Source organism: Elephantulus edwardii, unplaced genomic scaffold, assembly GCF_000299155.1.
Source record: "Elephantulus edwardii isolate Elephantulus edwardi_28Jun2011 unplaced genomic scaffold, EleEdw1.0 scaffold00004, whole genome shotgun sequence".
Taxonomy (NCBI): Eukaryota; Metazoa; Chordata; class Mammalia; order Macroscelidea; family Macroscelididae; genus Elephantulus; species Elephantulus edwardii.
The window spans coordinates 2430125-2457000 of NW_006399754.1; the positions used below are offsets into that span (position 1 = coordinate 2430125).

The 26876-nt window shown below is 42.9% G+C and overlaps 1 protein-coding gene across 1 annotated transcript; it reads left to right on the top strand.

The window, feature by feature from the left end:
* On the top strand, positions 1–26250 carry PHF11 (PHD finger protein 11). Its single transcript, XM_006879598.1, has 9 exons — positions 1–138; positions 4891–4998; positions 11240–11373; positions 12408–12488; positions 18086–18164; positions 18760–18820; positions 20492–20623; positions 23451–23522; positions 26090–26250. The coding sequence occupies exons 1-9, from the start codon at positions 1–3 to the stop codon at positions 26248–26250; spliced, it is 966 nt and encodes a 321-aa protein (XP_006879660.1).
* Positions 26251–26876: the final 626 nt, after the last annotated feature.

Here is a 26876-nt window from a genome sequence, read left to right on the forward strand (position 1 = left end):
ATGTTGTGCCCTACAGGTGTGTTTCATGCTGCAGAAAAGTTGGAAAAAAGGACATGTGCATTCTGCCCCAAAGGCCATGATTACAGCGTGCTGTATTTTGCACCAACAAAGAATATAGCTGCTCATGAAAACTGTTTGGTAAGTTCTTGGTGCAGCAATACTTCTAGACATTTCAAGGCATTTTGTTGAAGTGTGTCAGACCATACATTGTTGGGGTTACTCTCTGTAGTAACTATGTGTGTGTGTGTGTGTGTGTGTAAAAACTTTTGCCATTTCATTATTTTTATATTTTGTGTTTTATCTACAAATGTTCAAACTCAAAGAGAAAAAACCCCTTGTGGTCAAGAAATTTCTTTAAGGGGGGGGGGAAAAAGACATTTCTTTAAATGTACTCCAATCTTTAAAGATATTTTGGTATTTCTAATGTAATGGCAAGAAGCTGCACTACAATCCTAAAGGCACGAGGTTTGAGGCCACCAGCTGTTCTGCGGGAGAAGGGTGGGCAGTCTCCTCCCATGTGATTAACTGCTTGTGAAAGCCTGTCAGAGGGTCAGCTGTGGGTCAGTTCCAACTCAACGGTACACAACAACAACAATCTAACCGATATAAAGAGACCCCTCAGTCATATTTGTAAAATCAAAACATTATGTGATATTTGCTTTGGTTTGATTTCTTTACAAGGAAATAAAACATGGAATACCAGGGACCCTCTATCACTCCTATCAATAGGAAGCAATTGAAAACACCAACACTTGGATCAGGTACATCTTAGTCTTTAAACTGACATCCCTGCTCTTCAGCACTTTGGAGAGATCCTGAAGAGCAGATTTTACTAATGGAACACGTCTCTTGATTTCTTAATGGCTACTACCAAGGGTTTGATTATGGGTCCAAGAAGAGTGAAATTCTGACAACGTCAGTCTTTTCTCCACCTGTCGTGATGTTGCCTGTTGTCCAGTAGTGAGGATTTTTGTTTTCTTGATGTTGAGATATAATCTACGTTGAAGGATGTAGTCTTTCTTTTCTTGCAGAAAGTGCTTCAAGTCTCTTTTACTTTCAGCAAGCAAGATGAAATCATCTGTAGGATGCAGGTTAATGAGTCTTCTTCATTTCTGATGCCACTTTCTTCTTCATATTAACTCTCTCTCGGCTCATCCAAAAGGAATCAGCATCACACTTTATTTATCATTATCTGGTATTTTTCTACTTCCACTGTTGTTATGTGCCGTCAAGTTGACCACGACCCGTAGTGACCCTATGAACAGTAGCTCTGAACCTTCTGTCACACACTGCCTGTTTCTAAAACTGTTCTGCAGGTTGAGAGAGGGTAATTCTAATGCTTTCATTTGATTTACATTATCCGATGCTAGTACTGTTTCTTCTCCTGTAAATGGACATCGAGGTTTTCTCCCTGTGTGTATGTGTACGTGTGTGTGTAAGAGAGTCTATAAGCTGCCTTTCCAGGCCCCGTCTGCACTGTGAGGATTTCTTCGCTGTGTGCACAAGTAGGAACGTTGGCACTTCAGTAAAGTTGCCAAATGGCTCCCAGGGAAGCTTGGCCTCAGGTTGATTTGCACCAGCAGGTGCCCCTCTGGTGGGCGTGAAATGGCATCTAGCAGTCATTTCCCCAGAAGGATGTACTGTGCTCACCGTAGGCCTTCAGGTCCCAGTGCTGGGTGTTGGCATGCTCCTAGGCATTACCCTTGAGACGTTTGGTTTTGCTTTTGTATATATGTACATATAAGTATATACATATATAAATGTTGTTGTTGTTATGTGCCGTTAAGCCACTTGAGATTCATAGCGACCCTATGTACAACAGCCCTAAACCGTGCTCTGTCCTGTGCCAATTGCACTGCCTCTGACACACCCATCCTGATTACCCCAGTCACCTCATACAGGGTCTTCCTTTCCTGTGCTGGGACTCCACCCTACCAAGTATGATGTCCTTCTCCAAAGACCACTCCCTCCTTACAACATGTCCAAAGTATGTTAGACAGAGCCCCAGAATCCTTGCCTCCAAGGAGCAGCGTGGTTTAACCCTCTCCAGGATGAATCTGTTTGTTTTCTTGGCAGTCCATGGTACATTCAATACTCTTCTCCAGCACCACAGATCAAAGGCATCAATTCTCCTTCTATCCTTCCTAGTCATTGCCCAGCTCTCTGATGCATAACAAGTGATTGCAAAGACCGTAGCCTGTATCCAACGCACCTTAGTCTCCAGAGTGACACCATTGCTCTTCAGTACCCTGGAGAGGTCCCTAACAGCAGCCTTTCCCATCGCAATACGTTTTTTGTTTTTTTTTTTCCCTGGCTGCTGGTGCCAAGAGTGTTGACCATGGAGCCAAGCAAACTAAAGTTGTGAACAATCTCAGTCTCTTCACCATCCATTCTGATGCTGTCAATTGATCCATTGGTGAGAATCTTTGTCTTCTTGACATTGAGCCTCAGTCCATACTGTAGGCTGCAGTCCTTGACCCTCTGCAGCAAGTGCATGAGGTCTTCCTCAGTTTCAGCGAGCAGGGTTGTGTCACCTGCATAAGGCAGATTGTTAATAGATCCTCCACCAATCCTGATGCCACGCTTCTCCTCATAGAGCCCAGTCTCTTGGATAATCTGTTCTGCATACACGTTGAAAAGGTATGGAGATAGGACACATCCCTGGCATACACCTTTCCCAATTTTGAACCATGCAGTGTTGCCCTGCTCTATTCTGACAGTTGCCTCTTGGGCCAAGTATAGGTTTCGCATTAGAACGATCAAGTGTTCTGGTCCCATTCTTCTCAGAGTCAGCCACAGTTTGTTATGATCCACACAGTCAAATGCCTTTGCATAATCAATGAACCACAGATAGACATTCTTCTGGTATTCCCTGCTCTCAGCTAAGGTCCATCTAACATCAGCTACAATATCCCTCGTACCAAAACCCCTTCTAAACCCAGCCTGGACTTCTGGCAGTTCTCTGCTGATGTACTGTTCCAGTCGTTTTTGGATAATCTTCAGTAGAATCTTGCTTGCATGTGAAATCAATGATATTGTTCTATAGTTTCCACACTCTGTTGGGTCACCCTTCTTTGGAACAGGAACAAATATAGACCTCTTCCAGTCAGTTGGCCAAGTGGTTGTTCTCCAGATTTCTTGGCACAACTTGGTGAGCACGTCCAAGGCAGCATCTGTTAGCTGAAATACATCAATTGGTATACCATCTATTCCTGGGGCCTTATTTTTTGCTATTTCCTTCAAAACAGCTTGAACTTCTTTCATTACCATAGGCTCTTGCTCATAATATTATTTTATCAAGTTCTGTGTCTGCCAATTCCTTTTGATACAGTGACTCAGTATATTCTTTCCATCTTCTTTTAATACTTCCTGGATCATTTAATATTCTGCCCAAAATATGTAATAATAAATATATAAAATATAATAAATACATAAGATACGGATAATAAATATATAAATATAAAAATATGTAATATAAAGATAAATCTATATGCTTATGTATATATAAAAATGGACTCTAATGCTTTGTTATCAGTGATGACACTTAATTTTGGGGTGGTATGTTTTCTGTCAGGCAGGGCTTTTCTTTTCCTTTTTTTAATTTGTGTGTGTGTGCCATCAAATTGGATCTGACTGGTACAAGAGGAGATTGTTCCTCCTTCTCCAGCAGAGCATCTGGTAGATTCGAACTTCACACCTCTAGGATTGCAGTGCAGCTTCTTGCCACTAGGCCACCAGAGCTCACTCAGGCAGACTTTTCATGTAGTTAAATTTATCATTTTTCTTTGTATTTTGTGCCACCACCATGAATTGCTTTTTCTGTGCTCATTTTCTTTCTTTTGAAAGAAAGTTTTAGAACTGTTTTTCTCATTAAGTTTGACTACTTTACAAGGTAGGGATGGTAGTTGCGTGTTGTCCAGTCAGAATCAATTCATAGCTGGCCCTCCAGCAGGCTTTCAGAGGTAGTAAATCACACAGGAGGAGATTGCCCATTTTTCGTCCATGGAACAGCTGGTAGGTTTGAACCATCTGCCTGTGGGATTGCAGTGCAGCTTCTTAATTTTACATATTTCCCTATGAGAAAGCACTTTCTCCTGCCCTGTCTAGTAGACTCTATCCTTTCCTCATTGAACACTTTTTGATAATAATACATGCTCTCCTCACTTATAGACTATCTCATTGTCCAACAGTTTAGATTTACAGCAGTAGCATGAAATATTCTATTCAGCCATTTGATGCATGAACCACATCTTGTCCGAAAGTGACAAACATTGAGGTGCAAGGCAAGCGTAACAGTGGTTGTGATGGCAAGGTTATGTGTCAGCTTGATTAGATCTTGATTCTCAGTGGTTTGGCACTTATTTAATTTGGCAGTTCTGTGATGCTGTAGTCTTCCTCGGTAGAAGCAGGAGTGACCCCTAGGGGAGCAGTGCCCACTGCCTGGGGGCTGGGGCTGGGGGTAGTGGCTTCCCTAATCACTGGGAGATCATGCCATCTTTCTTGTTATCAAGCAGCCAGTGATGTGGGTTTCCCTGCAGTCCTGAGTTCCTGGCCCCATCAGAAAGCTACTTGCAAAAGTTCAAAATAGTGGGGCTACTTCAGGTCTGTTCACAATCTACCATTCCATCTCCTTTATTCAATGTTGTCATTCTCTTTCTCCCTTCAGTTGGATCTTGAACTATTTCTTTATCATTTCCTGTGAAGCTTTGCTATCAGCTGTGTCTTTTCCTCTTTACTTCCTCGTCTCTTAGTTGTGGAGGGTGAGGGCTGCTGTCTACACAATCCACCACCTTCCCAGACACCCTAGTGAGTACCGTCTGGTACATTTGATTTGTAGCTTCTAACGTGACTGTATACAGACTCTAGAACTGTTTTTTCTTAATTCTGCAGCTGTATTCATCAGCACTTGTGGAATGTGAAGACCATGATTCCTTTAACCATGATAGAAACTTTGATGTGCAGTCAGTAAAGAAAGAAATCCAAAGAGGGAAGAAGTTGGTGAGTATATTACTCCTACAGGGTAAACATAGGATTAGGGATGCCTTTGAAAGGATGTCTGTTTGATAAGCCAGAGGCAGAGAAATAGCCCAGGAGGACGACTGTTAGTGGAAACTTTGTCCCTGTTGTTAGGTGCCATGCAGTCAGCTGTGTACAAAGCTGTGCACAACAGAACAGACTGGCCTTCCTGCGCCATCGTCCTAATCTCTGCCGCACTAAAGCCCATTGTTGCAGTTTCCATGTCAGTCCATCACGGTGAGGCGCTTTTCAGTGAACGTCTACTTTCTCAGTAGAAAGTCCTTCCTTGGTGAAGTTGTCCTGTTCTAATGCTGTACACACCTATTCCTCACTTACCAACAATCTTGTTACCCAACATTTTGCATTTATGGCAATTATAAAAAGTCTGACTATTTTGCATATTAACAACGTAACAAATGCTAAGGTGCAAAATTAGGGTAGACTACTGTAATACTGTCAACTGGATTCCCAGTGGTTTGGAAGTTACAGGGTGCTATAATTTAGCAGTTATGTTGTTGTTGTTGTTATGTGCCCATCGAGTCGCTTGAGACTCATAGCGACCCTCTGTACAACAGTCCTAAACCCTGCTCTAACCTGTGCCAATCGCACTGCCTCTGACACACCCATCCTAATTACCTCAGTCACTGAATCAATCCATCTCATAGAGAGTCTTCCCCTCCTACACTGTCCCTCTACCCTCCCAAGCATGATGTCCCTCTCCAAGGACCCGTCCCTCCTTACAACATGTCCAAAGTATGTCAGATGAAGCCCCAGAATCCTTGCCTCCAAGGAGCAGCCTGATTTAACCCTCTCCAGGATGAATCTGTTTGTTTTCCTAGCAGTTCATGGTATATTCAGTACTCTTCTCCAGCACCACAGCTCAAAGGCATCAATTCTCCTTCTATCCTCCCTAGTCATTGTCCAACTCTCTGATGCATAACAAGTGATTGCAAAGACCATGGCCTGTATCAGGCGGACCTTAGTCTCCAGAGTGACACCATTGTTCTTCAGTACCCTGGAGAGGTCCCTAACAGCAGACTTTCCCATTGCAATACGTTTTTTGTTTTTCTGGCTGCTGGTGCCAAGAGTGTTGACCGTGGAGCCAAGCAAACTAAAGCGGTGAACAATCTCAGTCTCTTCACCATCCATTCTGATGCTACCAATTGGTCCAGTGGTGAGAAGCTTTGTCCTCTTGACATTGAGCCTCAATCCATATTGAAGGCTGCAGTCCTTGACCCTCTGCAGCAAGTGCTTCAGGTCCTCCTCAGTTTCAGCAAGCAGGGTTGTGTCGTTGTTATGTGCTGCCAAGTGTTTGTGACTCATAGCAACCCTATTTACAAAAGCTCTGAACTCTGCTCTGTCCTGAGCCAACCTTTTAATCCCCAACTCACCTACCCCAGTCACTGAGTCAACCCATCTCCTCCACGGTCTTTTCTCTCTTGTGCTGTTCCTTCCCAAGCATAATATCCTTCTCTGAGGACTAATCCCTCCTTGCAACATGTCCAAAGTATGTCAGACAGTGCTTCAGAATCCTTGCCTCCAAGGAGCAGCCTGGTTTCACCCTCTCTCCGATGAACGTGTTTGTTCTCCTAGCAGTCCAGCTCTTCTCTAGTTGTTATGTACTCTCAATTCAACTATGACTCATGGCGACCCTATGAAGAATAATTCGGAACCCTGTCCTATCCTCAGCCAGTATCATGATCTCTGACACACCTGCCCCCATTGCCACAGTCACTGTACCAAGGAGTTTCAAAATCCTTACCTCCAAGGAGCAACTTGGTGTCACCCTCTCCAGGACAGACCTGTTTGTTGTCTTGGCAATCCATGGTACTCTTCTCCAGCACTACTACTGAAAGGCATAGATTTTTCCTCTGTCATCCTTAGTAATTTGTCCAGCTCTCAGATGCATAGCAAACAACTGAGAAGATCATGGCCTGGATCACATGCACCTTAGTCTCTAGACTGATATCATTTCTCTTTAGTCCTCTGGAGAGGTCCTTGACAGCAGATTTTCCCAGTGCAAGTTGTTTTTTGATTTCCTGACTGCTAGTGCCAAGAGTGTTGATTGTGGATCCAAGCAAGATGAAATTGTTAATAACTTTAATCTCTTCTTCATCTAACATTGTGCTGCCATTTGGCTTGGTGGTGAGTATTTTTGTTTTCTTGATGTTGAGATGAAGTCTGTATTGAAGACTGCAGTCCTTGCCCTTCTGCAGCAAACGCTTCAAGCCCTCTTTAAATTGGACAAGCAAGGCTGTATCATCTGCGTAACATAGGATGTTGATGAATCTTCCTCCAATCCTGATACCAAATCCCTCGTCATACAGCCCATCTTCCTGGATGATCTGTTCTGCATTTAGGTTGAAAATGTATGTAGAAAGGACACATTCCTGATGCAGTCCTTTCTTGATTTTGAATCATGCAGTATTCCTTTTCTCTGTTTGTACGACAGCTCCCAGGTCTCAGTATAGGTTTTGTGACAGTACAGTCAAGTTTCTGGGATTCCCATTCTTCTCATAGTCAGCCACAAATTGTTGTGATCCACACAGTCAAATGCCTTTGCATTGTCTATTAAAACCCAAATAGAAATCCTTCTGGTACTCTCTGTTTCAGCCAAGATCCGTCTGACATTTGCAGTGATATTCCTGATGCCACAGCCTCTTCTTTTTTTTTTTTAATTTAATTTTATTTTTTTTATTGTATTATTTTTACGTGTACCATCAAATCAGATCTGACTGGTACAGGAGCCACAGCCTCTTCTAACCACAGCGTATATTTCCGGCAGTGCTCTGCTGATGCACTGTTACAGTCAATTTTTTATACTCTTCAGTAGGATTTTGCTTGCATGTGATACTAGTGATACTGATCAATAATTTACACACTCTGTTGGATCGCTTTTCTGGGGAAATAAATATGCATGTCTTCCCGTCTGTTAACTAGATAGCTGTCCTCCAGATTTCTTGGCACAACCTGGTGAGCTATCTATAGCTGGACCTGTTTGTTGAAATATGTCAGTTGGTATTCCATCATTCCCTAGGGCCTTCCCCCACCTTCTGTTCCTTCAAAGCAGCTTGCGGCTTTTCCTTGTCTTCCTTTCCTTTTTTTTTTTTTGTGTGTGTGTGTGGTGTCAAATCAGATCTGACTGGTACAGAAGAAGATTGTCCCTCCTTCTCCAGCAGAACATCTGGTGGTCAGAGCAGCTCTTGATCATATGCTATTTCATGAAATTGTTCTCTGTTGGCCAATTCTTTTTGGTACTGTGACTCTGTGTATTCCTTACATCTTCTTTTGATGCTTCTTTGGCATTTTTTATAATAATTTAATTGCAGTCTTTTTTTTTCTTTGTTGTATACATACTAGAGTCGGATCCGACTGTCACAGGAGGAGATTGCCCCTCCTTCTCCAGCACAGCATCTGGTGGATTCGAACCACACACCTTTGGGATTGCAGCACAGCCTCTTGCAGCACAGCCTCTTGCCACTAGGCCACCAGACCTCCCTTTTTCGATGCTTCTTGAGTGCTCATAGCATCTTTAAGTATTGCAACTCAAGGCATGAATTTGTTCTTCAGTTCCTTCAGCTTAAGAAAAGCCAAGCGAGTTCATCCCTTTTGATTTTCTGTCTCTAGATCTTTGCACATTTTGTTATAATACTTTGTTTGTGTTCCCAAGTTGTGCTTTGAAATCTTCTGTTCAGCTCCTTAACTTGCTGATTTCTTCCCTTTACTTTGACTTCTCGGCATTTTAGTGCAATATTCAGAGTCTCTTCAGACATCCATCTCAAGTCTTTTCTTCCTCCTCTTCTCCCCCCTTTAATCAGAATGTGTGTATTGTATTCTTTTATTTAAATTTTTCTTAATGTTGGGGGAGCTCTGTTGGCCTAGTGGCAAGAAGCTGCACTGCAATTTCAGAGATACACAGTTCAAATCCACCAGATGCTCTGCCAGAGAAGGAGGCGCAATATCCTCCTGTACCAGTCAGATTCGATTTGACGGTACACGCACACAAAATAATAAAAATGTAAAAAAAAATTCTTTCTTAATGGTTTGCATACAATAATTTGTTTACATTGTGTTTCCTCCTCTGTCTTTGTAATGACCTCTTGAATTCTTCATGGATAATATTCTTGATATCATTCCACAGATCCTCTGGTCTTTGTTCATTAGTGTTCAAGGCCACAAATCTGTTCTTGAGAAGGTTTTTTAATTCAGGTGAAATTTACATGTTATATAATGATGTAGTTTGCTATAATGTAATGATATAGTTATCCTCCATTTTTACATACAAATCTAATCTTTGGAACCTAACCATCTTGGTAAGTGAAGGGCTTATTTGTGTCTGGTTCTTACAGCTCAATATCTTGCTTTGTTACCATTTCCTTTCTTTAGATACAGAGTCATCCATCCTAACATATCCAGGTATTTCTAATTGTATTTCATATTAAGCTCACCAGAAAAGAATGTAGGTCTAGTCCTTGTATAATCACAAACACTTTCCTTCTAAACTTGCTTACTGGCCACCTCTGGAGATAACATGACTGTCCATTTATTTGCGCAAGTCAAAAATCTAAGATGGGCGAGCTCTGGGGGCCTAGTGGCAAGAAGCTGCACTGCAATTCCAAAGGAAAGTGGTTCAAATCCACTAGATGCTCCACTGGGGAAGGAGGGACAATCTCCTCCTGTACCAGTCAGATCCGATTTGACGGTATACACACACAAAAATTAAAAAAAAAAAGTATAAGGCTGGCGTCCCTCTCATCCACCCGACTCGGTGTATCTTGCATCTGTTCATGTCTTTCTTAACAATGACCCAAGTGAAGTCACATGGAGAACTGCTGATGGACACCGAGACTTACCCTGCTTTCGTTCCTGCTCCGTCCTCATACCCAGTTGTCAGACTTGAGTCTTAAAAAGGTTAATAACTTTCTATTCCCCCCTGCATGCAGATAAAACACCAACTACTGGCTCTGGTTTGTAAGTTGTGCATGACCCAGACCCGGCTGATTTCTTTGCTCCCACCTCAGACTCTCCTCCTTGCCCACTGTAAATAGATAAAGAAATAAATAAAAGCAAGGCATTAAATCAATTGAGCAAAGGGAAAAGTAGGGGTATTTTTTTTATTCTAAAGTGACTGGGATAATCGGGATGGGAGTGTCAGAGATAGTGCGATTGGCACGGGACAGAGCAGAGTTTAGGGATCTTGTACATAGGGTCGCCATGAGTCACAAGCGACTCGACGGCACATAACAACAACAACAAAGTGATTTCATTTCCCGCCCCCCTTCCCATTATATTCTATAAGATGGGCTTTGTCTTCTGGGAGGGAGCTGAGCTTCATACCCCTTTGGGTGACTGGCTTGAGGGCAGACAGCTCCATGACCTACCCATGATGCCATCTGGGCCCTGGACCTCAACCCCTGCCAGCTGAGCCCCCTGCGTTCCTTCTGTGCACCCGAGGTCAGGATGCTGTGTGGGCATTTGTACTGTGCCTTCTGCAGACATCAAGGGCTCAGGAACTACAAGGCTTTCTTGCATCTGAGAAAGTCTAGGTCTGCCCAAAGCTGTGTCTGCCTCCAGACAGGGTGCATCACCCACGTGGGCCCCAGGCAGGCAGGCTGTTCTGTCCAGCAAACCCTTCTGAGTGTTTAGGTGTGTGCATCATGCCTTACTTACCCTCAAACCCTCTGACACGCCTTGACTCTAATCTAACCCACCTCTTCTACCCTCTATGACCTACTTCCAGGCCACCACTTGCTTACCTTTGGGTTGCCACCAAAGCTCAAAATTCCCACTGTTCTTGTTCAGAGACTGTTCTCAGCCCTTCAGTGTCCCCTTGTTTGCTGTCACAGCAGCTTGGGCTCAGCCTTGTCACATCTAGCTGTGACTCCAGTGTCCCTAGACGGCTTTTGACCGGAGCGTGATAATTTTGATGACTCTGCCTCTTAGAAGTCTCTTTTTGAAATTTTTTTTTTTTAAAACAAAGCTCTTTTAGTGGTTAATTTTACTTTTAGCCAGATCATTCTAAACTCCTCTATATAAAGTGTTCTAGGTAGGTGACATTTCAAAATGAGTAGTTCAGTGTCAGTAATGTTTATAGCCGAGGATCTGATTTTACAAATGGGATCCACAATGGAAAGGTTGGGCTGCTGATATAACTACTATTTAATAACAGTGGGGACTATACAGTTTAACAGGGATTACTAACACAAGGCCTCTTCTTCTGTAGAAGTGCACATTTTGCAAAGAAAGAGGCGCCACTGTGGGATGTGATGAAAAACGATGCACGAAGAACTACCACTTTTTTTGTGCCAAGAGCGACCACGCGGTCCCCCTCAGCGATAACGCGAAAGGAACTTACAAGTATTTAACAGTTTTAAGTCTTCCAGGGACTTGGGTAAGGGGTGTCGAGGTTGAGACAAGGAGACTCTGAAGCTGGTCTCACTCAAGTGGCTTTCAAGGGAGAACACGGTTTGGAAGAGGGTAGTTGGGAGCCTAACTTCACAACATCTTTCCCCAAAATTAACATCATAGGAAGAAAATTGTTCTTGCTACTCCCTCTGTGCTTTGTTTTGTGCTGGAAAACAACGTTATCAGCACGGCATGAGTTATATAAAGGGTGGGCAAAAGGACAGAGACTCAGTGCAAACTACTCTTTTCTGCAGACAGGAAAGAATCTTTGCTGCTACTGACGAGCTCAGTCCATTTTTTACATTTTTTACGTCCTTGTTTCCAGAATGAATGTCATTGCTGTCACTCATCAGTAGCTGCTCAGGTGATACGCTATTCGACAAGGACAGTACTTAATCATTCAGTCCTTGAAGAAACCTATCCCATGGATACTGCCTTTGTTTCCTAACTCTTCCTCATTTCTCTCAATAACTTTTTTATGCTAATTTTGAGCTGGTAAGGCTTGTTTTGTGCTAAATATAAGGAGAACTTTATCCAGGTAGAAACTTAGTTTTCCTTCCAAGTAAATGTTTCACTTCTCTTGAATAATAGTACAGTTTAGCTAGAGGGAATCAATAAGCCACTTGCTAAGGGAATTGATTTTCTTTTTTATCATATTCCCTTGGTTCACTTTGGGTTATAGAAACAGTTTACACAATATCTCACAAAGCTTAAGCAAAAAGCCTTAGGAACAGGGTTTACTTCCTTGAAGTTATAAAATGGGGTGGAAAAGAGAATAGTCTCCCCTGAAGAGCCTGGCACTGGAAGTGAACCAGGAATTTTACACAAGCTTGAATAGCATTTTCTTTTCTTTTAATAATAAATATTTAGGGTGCAGACATTATAAAAATAAAGTAGGTTGTTTTTCAAATCACAAGCAAATAGAAATAATGTTTTAAAACAAAAAATAAAAATATCTTAACGCTTATTTGAAATTGTGTTTTCAGAGTGTTTTGCAGAGAACATGCTTTTAAGTTACCAGCCATCACTCCAAGTGGTAAGTTTCCCAAATTTAGTATTGCGCTCGAGTAAAACATGAAAGAATCTGATCAAATTCAATCTCACTAAATGACCTTCAGAGTTAACATTTGATGCACTGATGAAATTCAGCCTCCAGCTGCTTTGTGCTCTCTGTTTCATGACTGACGTGTTTCTGTCCTGGGTGAACCATGTGGTTCTCTCCAGCACCTTCCATTGTCTCCACAATCACGGGACCTGACTACCAGCGTGGCGCAGAACTGACCTGTGACACTGTTGAGCTTCTAGCAGATTATGGGAATGTCTAATAAAGTTGACAAAGTGCTCCAAGTTCTTGGAATGAAAACTTCCTGAAATGAGTGGTTAGCTCTCACTAAGAAATGGGACCGTGTCTAACTGGAGCACTGGGACGCGCATCCATCCATGAATGGCCTCAGCTTTCTTGCCAGAAGAATAGGGCCTTTGGACTTCCAAGTCAGTAAATCTGAAGAGAAGGAGAATATGTCTTCTTTGGTTAAGTGTCTGTTCATATCCTGTACCTACTTTGTGATTGGGTTGTTTATCTTGTTGAGGTACTGGAGTATTCTATAAATTCTAGATGTAAGGGACTTCATTCTTCAAAAGCTGCAAAATAGCCTATTGGCTGATTGTGCCACACCTAACCTCTTTGTTTACAGGCATTTAGGCCATGCGAATGTTTTCTCTTTTACACTCAGTACTGAACATTGTTCTTCACATGTATTTGTGCTTTTCTGAAGATATTATCAGGGGAAATTGTTTTAAGTAGAATTGCTTGGTCAAAAAGTATAAGCAACTTACAACCAGGAGAGAATAAAATAAATGGGACCTTCTAAGAATCAACTCCCTACACATGCTCTTGCTCTGGCTCTCTTTTTCTGCTGACAGCATGTTTTAAGTTTTGGGTTCTTCACCAAAGAAGACATTCAGATGGCAAAAAAACACATGAAGAAATGCTCAAAATCCCTAGCTTTAAGAGAGATGCAAATTAAAACGACTATGAGATATCATCTCACTCCAGTAAGAATAGCAAAATTTAACAGAACAGCAAACGACAAATGCTGGCGAGGTTGTAGAGAAACTGGAACCATTATTCACTGTTGGTGGGAGTGTAAAATGGTGCAATCTCTGTGCAAGTCTGTATAGTGCTTTCTAAAAAAGTTGCAACTAGAAATACCATTTGACCTAGCAAGTCCATGACTGGGAATATGCCTTAAAGAAACCATAACTGCCACCCAAGCAGATATATGCACACCCGTGTTTATTGCACCTTTGTTCATAATAGCAAAGAGTTGGGAACAACCCAAGTTCCCATCAACAAATGAATGGATAGAGAAGCTCTGGTATATTCACACAATGGAATACTATGCTGCATTGAAAATTAAGGAACTCATGAAATATTATTCAAAATGGGTGACTCTGGAGGACATTATGCTGAGTGAAATATCTCAGTCATAAAAGGACAAATATTGCATAGGGCCACTGTTGTAAAACGGGACTGACATTGGTGCTGAGGGAAGACTGAGAAAGAGGGGACAAATAATGTACACTGCATTGAAACAGATGAGGGAGAGAACTGTTGTTGAAAAGGGATATATAATGAGGTATTATTGTCCTGACAGGAGTCCAGAACAAAGGTTGCACAATGGAGTGGACTTGGCGGGGAGGAATTTTATAACCATGAAAGAATTTTTGTTTTACTTTTTAAAGAAAAGAATGAACTGGGGGAGGAGGGGTGGGCAGGGAGAAAAGTACAACAATGAATGAATGGAAACCCTAAGTCTCTGTAAACTTTAATTAAAATTAATTTATTTTTAAAAGATGAAAAAATGAAAGGGGGGAAAAAATCCCTATGCAACATCAAAAACTTCTCCAATAGGGTATGAAGGAAACCCACAGACTAGGGTGGAAAAAAAATTTGGCAATGACCTGTGTGTTAAGGGACTTAAAGCTACAATTGATAAAATCCTCCAGCACCTCAACAAGACAAAGGTGAACAGCTCAGTCATAAAATGGGCACAGGATAGGAATAGACACTTAACTGAAGAAGTCATTAAGATGGCAAACACATGAAAAATATTCAAAAAACCATCAGAGAGATGCAAATCAGAACAACCATGAGATATCATCACACATCAGCAATAATAGCAGAGTTCAACAGGCCAGCAAACAACAAATGGCTGGTGAGGCTGTGGAGAGACTGAACTCACTGTGATGGGAGTGTAAAATGGTACAGCCACTATGGAAGATGGTCTGGCTCGTTCTTAAAAAGTTAGAAATAAGAATACCAGATGTATACAAACCCATGTTTATTGCTGCGTTATTCACAATAACAAAGAGATGGAAGCAACCCAAATGCCCAACAACAAAAGAATGGATAGAAAAAAGAAGGTACACAATGGAATGTAACGCAGCACTGAAAAACAGTGAACTCGTAAAACATTACACAACATGGGGGAGCCTGGAGGGCATCATGCTGAGTGAGATACCTCAGTTACTAAAGGAAAAATACTGCATAACATTGCTGTTATAAAGTAGGTCAGGCATGTTGGGGATTGGGGAGAGAACAGGAAAAGAGTAGATAAATAATGAATACTGCATTAAATCAGAGGGAAAGAACTGTCCGGAAGGCATAAATGATTAGGCCTATATGACAGCTACCTGGCACAAGGTTGCATTGCTGAGAGGGCTGAGGGAGGGGGAGATGAGGGGAGAAGGAAATGTACAAGAATGGGATACAATTTCAGTGTTTTTTAAAAAGTATAAGCAGTGAAACTTTATTGGGTAATTAGTCCTCAGATGCTGAACCAGTCGTACACAAGTACTCAAATCCTTGCTAACATTTTCTATTAAGCACCAATATCTCATTTAATGGATCCAAGAAACAAGAGATTCTCACCACTAGGCCTATTGACAGCATCATGATAGATGGAGAAGAGATTGAGATGATTAACAATTTCAGCTTGCTTGGTTCCACAGACAACAGTTTTGGCACCAGCAGTCAGGAAATTAAAAGATAAATTGCATTGGAAAATCTGATGTCAGGGACCTCTCCGGAGTGCTAACTAGCAATGATATCAGTCTGGAGACTTAAGGTGCACCTGATCCAGGCCATGTTTTTCTCAGTTGCTTGCTACGTATGCATCAGAGAGCTGGACAAGGACTAAAGATGACAGAAGAATTGGTGCCTTTTGAGTTGTGGTGCTGGAGAAAAGTCTTGAACATACCGTGGAGTGCCAAGAAAACAAACAGGTTTGTCATGGAAACAGTGAAGTCAGGTTGCTCTTTAGCAGTGAGGATTTTGAAGCTCCATCTTACATACTCTGGGCATATTGCCCGGGGTGGGGGACCGGTCCCTTGGAGTAAGACATCATGCTTGGAAGACCTTGGATGAAATGGATTAACACAGTGACTGGGGTAATGGGGGCAGGTGTGTCAGAGACTAACTTAGAAATAACATTGATAGATCAGAGTTGTATGCCTTCTGTAGTCAAACGTCACTGTCTTCCTGGATTCTGAATTTCCAATGATCTGTTTTCAGGTGGTGACTCGGCAGCATCTAACAGCAGCACTCCAGCCACCAAAAGAAAAAGAGGAAGGAAGAAACGTGTCTCAACAGGCATAAAAGTACTAGAATGTGACTTTTCTGTTAACAGCTTTCATTTTCTTTAGGCAAAGTTCTCATTTTAGCATCCCCAGATTGCAGGCAAAGTAGGTTTACCCAACTATTTGAATAGGTCATATTTGAATAGTATTCCTCACTTGTGGTCTCAGCCTGGATGGAGTTGAGGCTGCTCTTGGGAAGACTCTTCTGTGAAGAATTCTTTATTCAGAAAGCCCTTGGCTCTTTCCGGGATGACAGAACCATAAGGAGAGGAGTGGAGAGAAGCGAGCAGTCCCAGGGATGTCTGTGTCCTCTGTCTCCTCTAGTAACGCCACTCCCACGTTGCCTGTGAAGCACTCCGGGAAACAACCCACATGCTTAGGTTTCAAAGGTCTTAGAAGTACAAACAATTCAGCGAAGGGTCTTATAATGCCACATATTCTCCAGCTGTATGGTCTACTATTATGTTAATAACTCTTACTAGAATTTCATAAATAACTTTTGTATAAAAATCACCAACTTTGTAGTAGCTTGAGTGTTGTTCTGGTGCAGGAAGCTTTGTGATTGGTGGTGCAATACCAGCAGGGTCAACCCTAGTGGGCAAGTCTGAGTAGCAATTCTAGACCAAGAAACACTAGAAAGAAAAGACTGAGGATTTACCTTAAAAGATTAAATTGTGCAAACACTGTAGAATTTTGTCAAACATTTTTGCTGGAAGTTGAGCCCTCTAGGTTGGAAGGCACACGCACAAAAAATCCCCAGAAGCAACAGCAATGGACTTGGCCATGTTGCCGTTGTTAAGTACTGTCCAGTCGGCTCCAGTACTTTGTTAAGTAGGTCGCAGCCCTCCAGATGACAGACTGGAACCCTGCCTAATCCTGCTCCATCCTTGTGAGCACAGATCCTCTCAGCTGAGCTTGAAGCCCATCATTACAGTCACACTGTGTCAGTCCATCTCATTAAAACCCTGCAGCGTCTTCACTGACCCTCTGCTTCGCCAAGCATGACGTCCTTCCTCAGGGACTGGCGCTGCCTGAAAACATGCCCGAAGTGTGTGAGACCAAGTCTCACCATCTGTGCTTCCAAGGAGCATTCCAGCCGCACTCCTTCCAAGATAGATTTGTTTGCACTTTTGACAGTCTGTAGTATGTTCAGTATAACAGCAGCCAGGACATAAAGAGACAAATTGCACTGGCAAAGTCGGCTGTGAGGGACCTCTCAAGAGTACTGTAGAGCAATGACATCAGGCTGGAGACTAAGGTGCCCCTGATCAGGGCTATAGTCTTTGCAATTCTGTGCTATGCATCAGAGAGTTGGACAGTGAATAGGGGTTGATAGAATTGATGCCTTTGAGCTGTGGTGCTGGAGAAGAGTGTTGAATATAGCATGGACTGCTAGGAGAACAAACAGGTTAGTCCTGGAGAAGGTGAAGCCAGAATGCTCCTTGGAGTCAAGGATTCTGAAGCTTCATCTGACATACTTTGGGCATGTTGCAAGGAGGGACTGGTCCTTGGAGGAGGGACATCATGTTTGGCAGAGTGAAGGGGCGGCGCAGGAGAGGAAAACCCTTGATGAGATGGATCGATTCTGTGACTGGAGCGGTGGGAATAAGTGTGTTTGAGATGGCTAGGTTGGCACAGGCTAGAACGGCATTTAGAGCTCTTGTGCATAGGGTCGTTATGAGTCGCAAGCGACTCGATGGCACATAACACCACCACCACCACAAATCAATTTTTATTTGATCTTTCTAACTCACTGTTCAACTTTCAGATGAAAATACCATGACATGGGCAGGCACACCTGCATCTTTAAACTGACATCCTGGCTCTCTATGACTTGTAAGGAGTCCTTGGCAGTACATTTGCCCAAAGCCAGAAATTGTTTGATTTCATGGTTGCATTTTCCATGAGTGTTGATTTTGGATCCAAATAAAATAGAATCCTTGACAACTTCAGTCCTTTTTCCTTTTATCATGATGTTGCCTGCTGGTCCAGCTGTGAGGGTTTTTGTTTTCTTGATGCAGAGGTATCGCCCGTACCGTACACTGGAGTCTTTGATGTTCTTCAATAAGAGCGTCAAGTCCTCCTCACATTCAGCAGTTAAGGTAGTGCCGTCTGCATAGCATAGGTTGCAAATGAGTGATTATGAGGAGGCGTAGGACTGTGTTCTGTATCCAGGGTCACCAGAGGTCAGAAATGACTCAATGACAAATGATAACATTTTGATAAAGCATATGAAAATGTCTTCTTTTTTTTGGTTGTGGTTTTTTCTCTCTTTGGAAACGTATTTCCCTCCATAAGAGTGCATGTATATGAATATGAGCCAGGAACCTTCACTCCACCGAGACACTTCATGTTTACATCCTGCAGATGAATAATAGGCAGCATGATTTCCACCACAGATAAACCACTGGTTCCTCCACAAAAGATTTAACTGTGCTGCTTTTGATGAGTGCTGTCCCGTTGATTCTGTGACTGGGACCACGTGGCGTAGACTGCCTGTGGGCTTTCCTGGGCTGTGCTCTTCATCGAAGGAGATTGCCAGGCTTTCTCCTGCAGAGCAGCCGGGTGGGTCTGACCTCCAGCCCTGCAGTCAGCAGCCGAACTGCTGTGCCTCCAGAGCTCCACATTTATCATTAAGCAATGTTGAACCCAGCAGTGAAGGGCAGTGCAAGGTAACCATGGCTTTTGTCTTCCTAGCAACCACTGGCGTACAGCAGCCAAGGAAGGAAGGTGGAGGAAGAGCACGGCAGGGATACAGGTTTGTCACACCTGCTGTCTGTCATACCACTGTCACACGTACTGTCACACCTGCCTGTCACATCTGCAGTCACACCCACTCACTGTCTTGTCATACCCGCTGTCTTGTCACATCTGCTCGCTGTCTGTCACACCCGCTGTCTTGTCACAAGTGCTGTCACACCTGCTGTGTGTCACACCTGCTGTCTGTTTCACTCTCAGTCTGTCACACCTGCTGTTTGTCACGTGCTTTGCACACCCACTTCTGTCACACCTGCTGTCTGTTTCACTCTCAGTCTGTCACACCCACTGTCTGTCAGACCCGCTGTTTATCACACGTGCTTTGCACACCCGCTTCTGTCACACCTGCTGTCTGTTTCACTCTCAGTCTGTCATACCTGCTGTCTGCCCTGACTATCACCCCCAGGATTTTTTTTTAGTGAAGATCTTTGTAACTCAGAGTTGGTGTGTTCATTTCCAGAGGGTGTGGTAGTAAAGTAACATAAACTGTGGCACTTAAAACAAAAGAAACTTATTCTCTCACAGTCTTGGAGGCCAGAAGTTCAAAAACCAAGGTGCTGGCCAAGCTGTGTTCCGTCCACAGCTCTGGGGGAGAAGGTGTCCCCTGCGTCTTTTCCCACTTCTGGATATTGTTGTGTTCTGTGACTCGGGGCCACACCACTCCAGTCTCTGCCTCTAGCTTCACACACCTCTTCTCCTGTGTTGTGTGTCTGCCTCATTTGCCACTGGACATGGGGCCCATTTGGATGATTTTCTCACCACAAGATCCTCAATGAAATGACATATGCAAAGACCCTTTTACCAAAGTAGCATTCATAGGTTTTAGGATTAAGATGTGGATGTATCTTTTGGGGAGACCACTTTCAGCCCATTATATATTTTGGCCTCCCAAATTCACCTTTCCCCCCATGTCCAAAATATATCCAACCCTTTTACCATCTTCAAAAATACCAATCTATAAAAGCATCAAGTCTTAAGCCTCAAATCTCATGTAAATATCATCAGTTCAAAAGTCCCAAAACTCATCTCCTAAGTCAGGGAGAGTTGAAATCAGAGTAGAAGTCCTTCTGAGGCAGTGGTACCTAAGAAGAGCCTACCCAAGGTGGTATGTAAAACTGACCACCATAGTTGACATCCACGTTAACCTTTATTCTTCTAGACTTAAGAGTCATTAATACCATTCTCATAACTCTCAGCTGCATCATAAACCTAGCATTATCAGACTAACTGGTGATTGCTCCTCAGTGTTGAGAAGGGATACACTACATATGTAAGAATCCAGAACTGCCCAAATGCAGAGTCCTGGGATGTGCAGCAGCTCACACTGCTTTACTTCAGGAAGTGAGAGCTGAATAGCACAGAACACCACCATGCACAAATAACACAGCAACTGTAATGGGGAAAGTAGAGCTGTCATGCCAAAGATTTAAAGCTAAAGAAAAAACCTTTCTGATTTAAATAGTGACTCCCAGCAGAGAAGTTTATTCAGCTTGGAGGGGGAGTATTAAGAATATAACTAAGAAAAGATACAGATGTGATCCCATTATCTTACTAATTAATTATCCTCCTCCATCACTAGAGGAGACCTTAAGAATTGACTGTCTACTGAGTCTTGATAAGATAACTGACTTCAAACAGAGGTAACGCCTTTTAAAATAATGTTTATTTCTAGATGCAATTTTGAAAGTTACTTTTTTGAAGAAATGTAAGGAAGCTGGCCTCCTTAATGACTTATTTGTGGAACTATCAGGCAAGCTTCATTCGATGCAGGACAGACTCCTGGAAGGGACTGCTTCAGAATCAGGTACTGGAAAAGCAGTATTTCTACAAATGGAGACTTCTCCCAGACCCAGATATAAAATACATGAAACCAAAACAAATCGTCTGCATCTTCTTCCCACACCACTTCCTTCTTTATTTCATTCTTAAATGAAAGCATTGTGCCAAAAATTTTTGCTTGGAGAAGTGGCGTGTCCGAGAGGAAGAGGAAGCCCCTCAATGAGATGGATCAGCACAGTGACTGCAACAGTAACCTTGAGCATGGTTGACATTGTGTGGATGACACAGGATACAAGGTTTCAATCTGCTGTTCACCCGGTCTCTGTGAGAAACAGTTGACTTGTGGGCACCAAACTGCAACAGATGGAATGCGAGTATTCAGAAACTCACCGAATTAGTAAAAAGACCTTGAATCCAGAACGTCCTGGTGTATCTCGAGAAGATGCCTAACCAAGGCTGAGGGGAGGTAATCTGAGAGTCTGTTGCACACTTGTTCCCACTCCTTCTCTTTCCTCACCCATTGCTAAATCAAAATGATGCTGTTACAGTTACGGTTTGACTCATTCTATTCCTTAATACGGGAGCTCTGGTGGCCTAGTGGTAAGGAGCTGCGCTGCCAACCCAAAGGGCTACCGTTCAAATCCACTTGCTGCTCTGCAGAAAGACGAGCAATCTCCTGTGTGATGACTGCCTCCGAAAACCTGCTGGAGGGTCCACTGTGAGTCGGTCCCAACCCAGTGGTACCTAGCAGCAACAACTAACAATTTCATAAACCAAGCACCTTTTTAAAATAATGGTAACTTAAAGTATAATGTATAGGAAGGAAAAGTAAGTTTGTTTTGACTGATGTATAGCTTAAATAGGAAGTTTGACAAAGAACTCTTTGGGATGTTTAAGTTCTATTTCTACTAAGAATAGCTAATTCTTATGAGGAGCCCTCGTGGTATAGGGGATCAGACAGCCATCTGAAGGTTCTGCGGTTTGGATCCCCGGGAGAAAGATGGGCTGTCCCCACACATAAACCTTGACGACCTCGCAAACCTGTTGGAGGTCGCCGTGAGTCCGAAGTGACCTGATGGCAGAGTGTTTGCTTTGATCCCGAGGTCGTGATCTTGAGCATTTTATTTATAAATTACAGGTAAATGCTTGACAGTCTCTGTAAAGGCCAAGCATGCAGACAACTCACAGCTGACCCTCCAGTGGGTTTTCAGAGGCGGTTAATTACAGAGGAGAAGACTGCCCTTTCTCGGTGCAGCTTGTGGCTTTTAATCTGCCTCTGGGTTGGCAGAGCAACTCCTCCTCTATCCATCAGGCCCCAGAGTATAAGCAGCAACATTAAAAAAATTGAATGAGGGGAAAAATTTTTTTAAAAATTTAATGTATTTTGATTTGAAAAGGATTATTTTCTGTAGGTTAAAGTGAAGTTAATGAAGTAAAGGAATATATGATTAGGCACTATATGCATGTTAATTAACAATATGGAACAAGAAGTGCATTGCAGAGTGGACTGAGGGAAAGGGAGGAAAATGTGCAATGATGAATTAAAGAAATAAAACTTTTTTAAAATAAGGATAAATAATAAAAACAAAAAATGTTGATTTTTTTAAAAGAAAAAAAACCCCAAAAACCAAAAGGTGAAGTTAAGAATGTTTCCTAAAGTTTATCCTTTCATTTATCCTTTTTTAACAGACCAGCACTTCTTAATCTTGGGCGTGCCCTGGAGTCACCTGGGGCATTTGTTAAAGTAGATCTGAGTCTCACCTGTGAAGGCTCAGGGCCAGCTGGTCTGGGAAGTCAGGTGCCCGCCACGTTTCATGGTGACCCTGTGAACAGCAGATCTGAACCGTCCTTAACCCACAGCATCCTCATCTGTTACACTCGAGACCACTGTTACAGTCACTGTCAGTCCACCTTTTATCTATGAATGTTTTCTTTTTGTTTTAAAAATATTTTTCAGTTTTAATAGTGTTTATTAATATTGTTATCATTCATATACATTGTGTTTCATGCATGTACATTGTGGTTTATAGTCTTTCCTCTACATTGTATTTCGTTCATGTATAATGAACTGTCATCTTACTAATAACTACAGTCCTGAAAGCACGTAAGCCAGCTATGTCATGCCTCATGCCCTGATACCCCGCTTTGAGACAGCCAATTTGACCTTCCCATCCCTATCAAACCAGCCCTCTTGAGGGAGCACGCCTGCCCCTTTTACTGAGGAAGTTTCTGTTCAAGTTGGAAACTCTGAGCCTCTTCGTCCACAAGCAAAGTCCAGTACAGTGCAAGCTGTTCTGTGTCAGTCCATCTTGCTGAGGATGCTCCTTTGTCTCTCTGACGCTCCACGTTTCCCAGGGTCTGGCCCCTCCTGACAACGCATCCAAAGTGTGTGAGACGAAGGGTCACTGTCATGACCTCTGAGGAGCACCCTGGCTGCACTCTGTCCAAGACAGACTTGTTATTTCGGTCGTCCACAGAAAGAGGGGCCTGAAGTTGCAGTTCTAATATTCCCCGGTGGATGCTATTGCTGCTTTGATCTATCAGGAGAGTTTCTCAGACATTGTCTCTGATTACTTTTCCTTATTTGGGGTTAAAGCAGAGGGGCAGCAACAAAGAGGTAGTCCCTCAACAAAATGGACTGACACAGTTGCAGCAACAGCGGGCTGAGGCGGAGCAGAGGCCGTGAGGGCGGCCCAGGCCCAGGCTGGCAGGGTTTGCTTCTCTACATGTGGCGACTGAGTCTGAATCCACCTGGCAGCACCTAACAACATACATTTCACAATTAACACCAAAAGAAAGGGGGGGGGGAACAGAAAAAAAATTTAATACCAAAAATGTTTTTCTCCCTCCAGACTATGAAGAAATTGGGACTACACTTTTGGATTCAAGATTATTTCAAGACACATTTGTAAATTTTCAAACAGGTATGAGTTACAAAAGACTTTAGCACCACCATTTAGAAGTATTTATCATACACAAAAAATTGCATTATTTAACTGATAAAGATTATATTTTTGAAGACTTCATTGTATTAATAACAATAAAAGGTCCATTCCCATGATTTTAAGAATTGGCAGGTCAGTTACAACTGGTACATAAGGTTCTTTTTGAGCTTTCCCCCATGATTTAAAAGCTGCCTTTGCAGTAAGTGAAGTGATTGTTGTGATGGTCTGTTCTGAGTAGGGAGTTGGATCAAGGGTTTAAGTGAAGGCAAACTGATCTAACATTGCAGGGCTTCTGAACACTGTTGCCCTGCTCAGAAATGGCAGAGGTGTTGTGACATCTCCACAAGCCCTGCAGTGATCCAGTTTCCTACATCAGGCCCTCCATGCCTCTTCCAAGTCTAGTTACTGTGTGTTCCTGTATCACATTGTCATGACAGAACGTCCCCAGAGTCCACATTAAAGGGCAAGCAGGAGTTATCCAGAGTGCAGGCTCCCTGCCTTCCAACGCCACAAGTTTCTGAAAATCCTTACAGGAGACTGCCTACCTTTTCCCCATGGAGCAGCTGGTGGGCTTAACCTGCCGAACTTTCAGGTAACAGCCCATCCCAGAGTGGTCCTTTAGAAGCGAGGATGCTGAGATTTTGGTCTCCGGTACTTTGGGCGTCAGGAGGGGCCGATCTCTGGAAAGCCAGCAGGCCTGGTAAAGTAGAGAGGGTCGGCAAACGAGGAAGACTCTCAACAAGACCTTGCACCAACAGACAAGTGACTGCAACAAACTGAACTCATGGCTGTTGAGTTGATTCCAGTGCTCAGCAATGCTCCATCAGTATCTGAGGTGGTAAATCTTAGGTGAGGTGGCTGCCATCTGTCTTCCTCAGAACTGCTGGGAGCTTCAATCTATCAAATTCGCCTTTGGGTCAGCAGGGCAGCAGCTCCCACTGTGCACGACAGCGCCAGAGCTCCTCAGGGTGCAACAGAGGTCTTAGTGGAGCAGAGCAGAAACCGTGAAGACACAGGGGGTTTCACTGTTAACCACAGGCTTGCTATGAGTTGGACTAGACCACACGACCACCGCCCGAACTATTGGTAAATCGGTGTTGGTAACCTGGGAGCTGCCTGTAACCCACACTCTGACTTCAGCATACACAAGTGTCTCATTTGGGCTTTAAAATTACATGTTAATTAGTGTAATTTTGCATTACATTTATAATCACAGAAAATACCTTTCTTTAAAGTTTTTTTTATTTTATAATTTTTTTAATTTTAATGAACATTTACAGAGATTTTGGATTTCCAGTCATTCAATGCTGCATTTCTATCTCTGCCCATCCCCCCCTCCCCCCCAGTTCACTCCTCTCTTTGAAAAGTAATAGAAAAAATCCTTCATTGGTATACAATCCCCTCCCCTCTCAGTACACTCCACTATGCAACCTTCATTCTGGACTCTTGTGATAACCATAATACCCAATCATATATCACTTTTAAATTGTTCTCTCCCTCATCTGTTTCAGTGCAGTATACACAATTTATCCAGTTTTACAGAGAACTATTTTTAACAGTCTGTAAAAATGGATTCTCTTTGAGGTCTCTTGAAAATGGATAATTTAAAAACAGCCCTTAAAAATCTAATTCTGAAATGTTTCCCTTTCATCTAAAAGTCACCTGTTGGAAAGGTAGTGGGAAGATGTCCCCAGTGAGGGTTACTTCGGGTCCTATGTCACAGTGGGACGATGGGGAAGAGAGGCCGCTCATAAATGTGATTTAAATTGCTTAATTTTTAGTTGATAGAGGCTTGCCTAATTTAGCTTGACTCTATTTTGAGTAAAGTAGCTATGAGTTTTAAAGCTCTTCTATTTTGCGGTTTTTAAAACTTAAGTTTGTTATTTAGAAAGTCAAACTATTTTTTCCCCAAGTTTCCACCCTAAAAGCCGTCCCCTGTGGTTTAAACAGAACCAAAAGCTTTTATGTCCCACTAAAAACTGGATGTATTTTCATGAAGAATTTGGCCTTATCCTTGATATCCCAACCAATTCTCTAATCATCCTTTCTCATTTTAGAGCTTCGAGACACCCAAAGGGGCTTTTTCTTCTTTTAAAAAAAAATTCAAAAAATCTATTTTTAAGGATTTCCTGACCAGCATTCTAAGTGGTTAATGCTAGAAATGCATTGTGAATTAAAGCTAAAGGAAATGTAATCCAGGGATTAGCTCTGGCCTAGTGGTAAGAAGCTGTGCTGTCTTCCCAGAGGCACCTGGTTCCAATCTACCAGCTGCTTAGTGGGAGAAGGGTGGGCAGTCTCTGCTCATGTGATTTACTGCCTTTGAAAACCTGCTGGAGGGTCAGCTATAGGTCAGTTCCAACTAGACGGCACAAAACAACACAAGCCCTAGACTGCTTACAGCTTCGCCACAGTTCCCTGGCAGCATTTGGGGAACGGTACTGTGGCCTGTGCCGTTGCATGTGAAATGGGCGAGGGCTAGGAATGGCATGTGACATGTAATAAAGCCACTACAAAATCTGCAGTCACTGTACTTCTTCTTCTCCTAGCACTGGATAATGAAATTGACCAGTCTGAAAAAAGGCAGCAGCAGCTCAAGGGAGAGCTTGAGCTACTTCAGGACTTAAAGCAAACCTTGTGGCTTCTTCAGGAAAGCAAGGGCCTTGGCTCCAGGACCCCTTCATTGTCTTCTCTGTCATGTTCAGGATGACCCTCTCCTAACTGGGACCTGGCAAAATGACAGGCAGGCACACACTGGAGGCCCCACCTGTGAGGACAAGAAGTCTTGGGACTAAGCCCGCACCTGCTTCATCCACAAAACCTGTTGCTGATGGACATCTTAAATGGGTTGATGTTTGCTGTTGTCCCTTTCCTGTTAGTTATCTCTTTTATTCACCAATAAAGTATCTTTTACTCTACTTGAGGGCATTTGGTGGGAAAAAATGGGATCCTGAAACTTACGATGGAGACTCTTAGTTACTTAGTGCCGCTAGAACAGAACTACCACAAAGTGGCTTTAGCAGATAGAAATGTTTTCTTCACAGTTAGTTGTTAGATCCTGTCAAGTCAGCTTGGACTCATAGTAACTCCACGTACAACAGAACCCTGCTTGACCCACACTGTGATATGGGGTTACTGGCACGATAGAAGACATGCCACCGATGGGACAGGTACCAGTAGGATCACCCACAGTAGGCAGGTTTCACTGAGCTCCCAGACTAGGGCAATGGAGGAAGCAACCCGACCATTCACGGCTGAAATAATGGGCCCTTGAGAACCCCATGAATAGTAGTGAACATTGTATGTTTGTTGTTTTTTGTTGTTGTTATGTGCCGT

Excerpts from the sequence above, each read along its gene's own strand:
- PHF11 (XM_006879598.1), top strand. The coding sequence starts at position 1 with ATGTTGTGCCCTACAGGTGTGTTTCATGCTGCAGAAAAGTTGGAAAAA. Across the intron at positions 18,821-20,491 it reads AGAGCACGGCAGGGATACAG|ATGCAATTTTGAAAGTTACT; the intron begins GTTTGTCACACC and ends GTTTATTTCTAG. Across the intron at positions 20,624-23,450 it reads AGGGACTGCTTCAGAATCAG|ACTATGAAGAAATTGGGACT; the intron begins GTACTGGAAAAG and ends TTCTCCCTCCAG.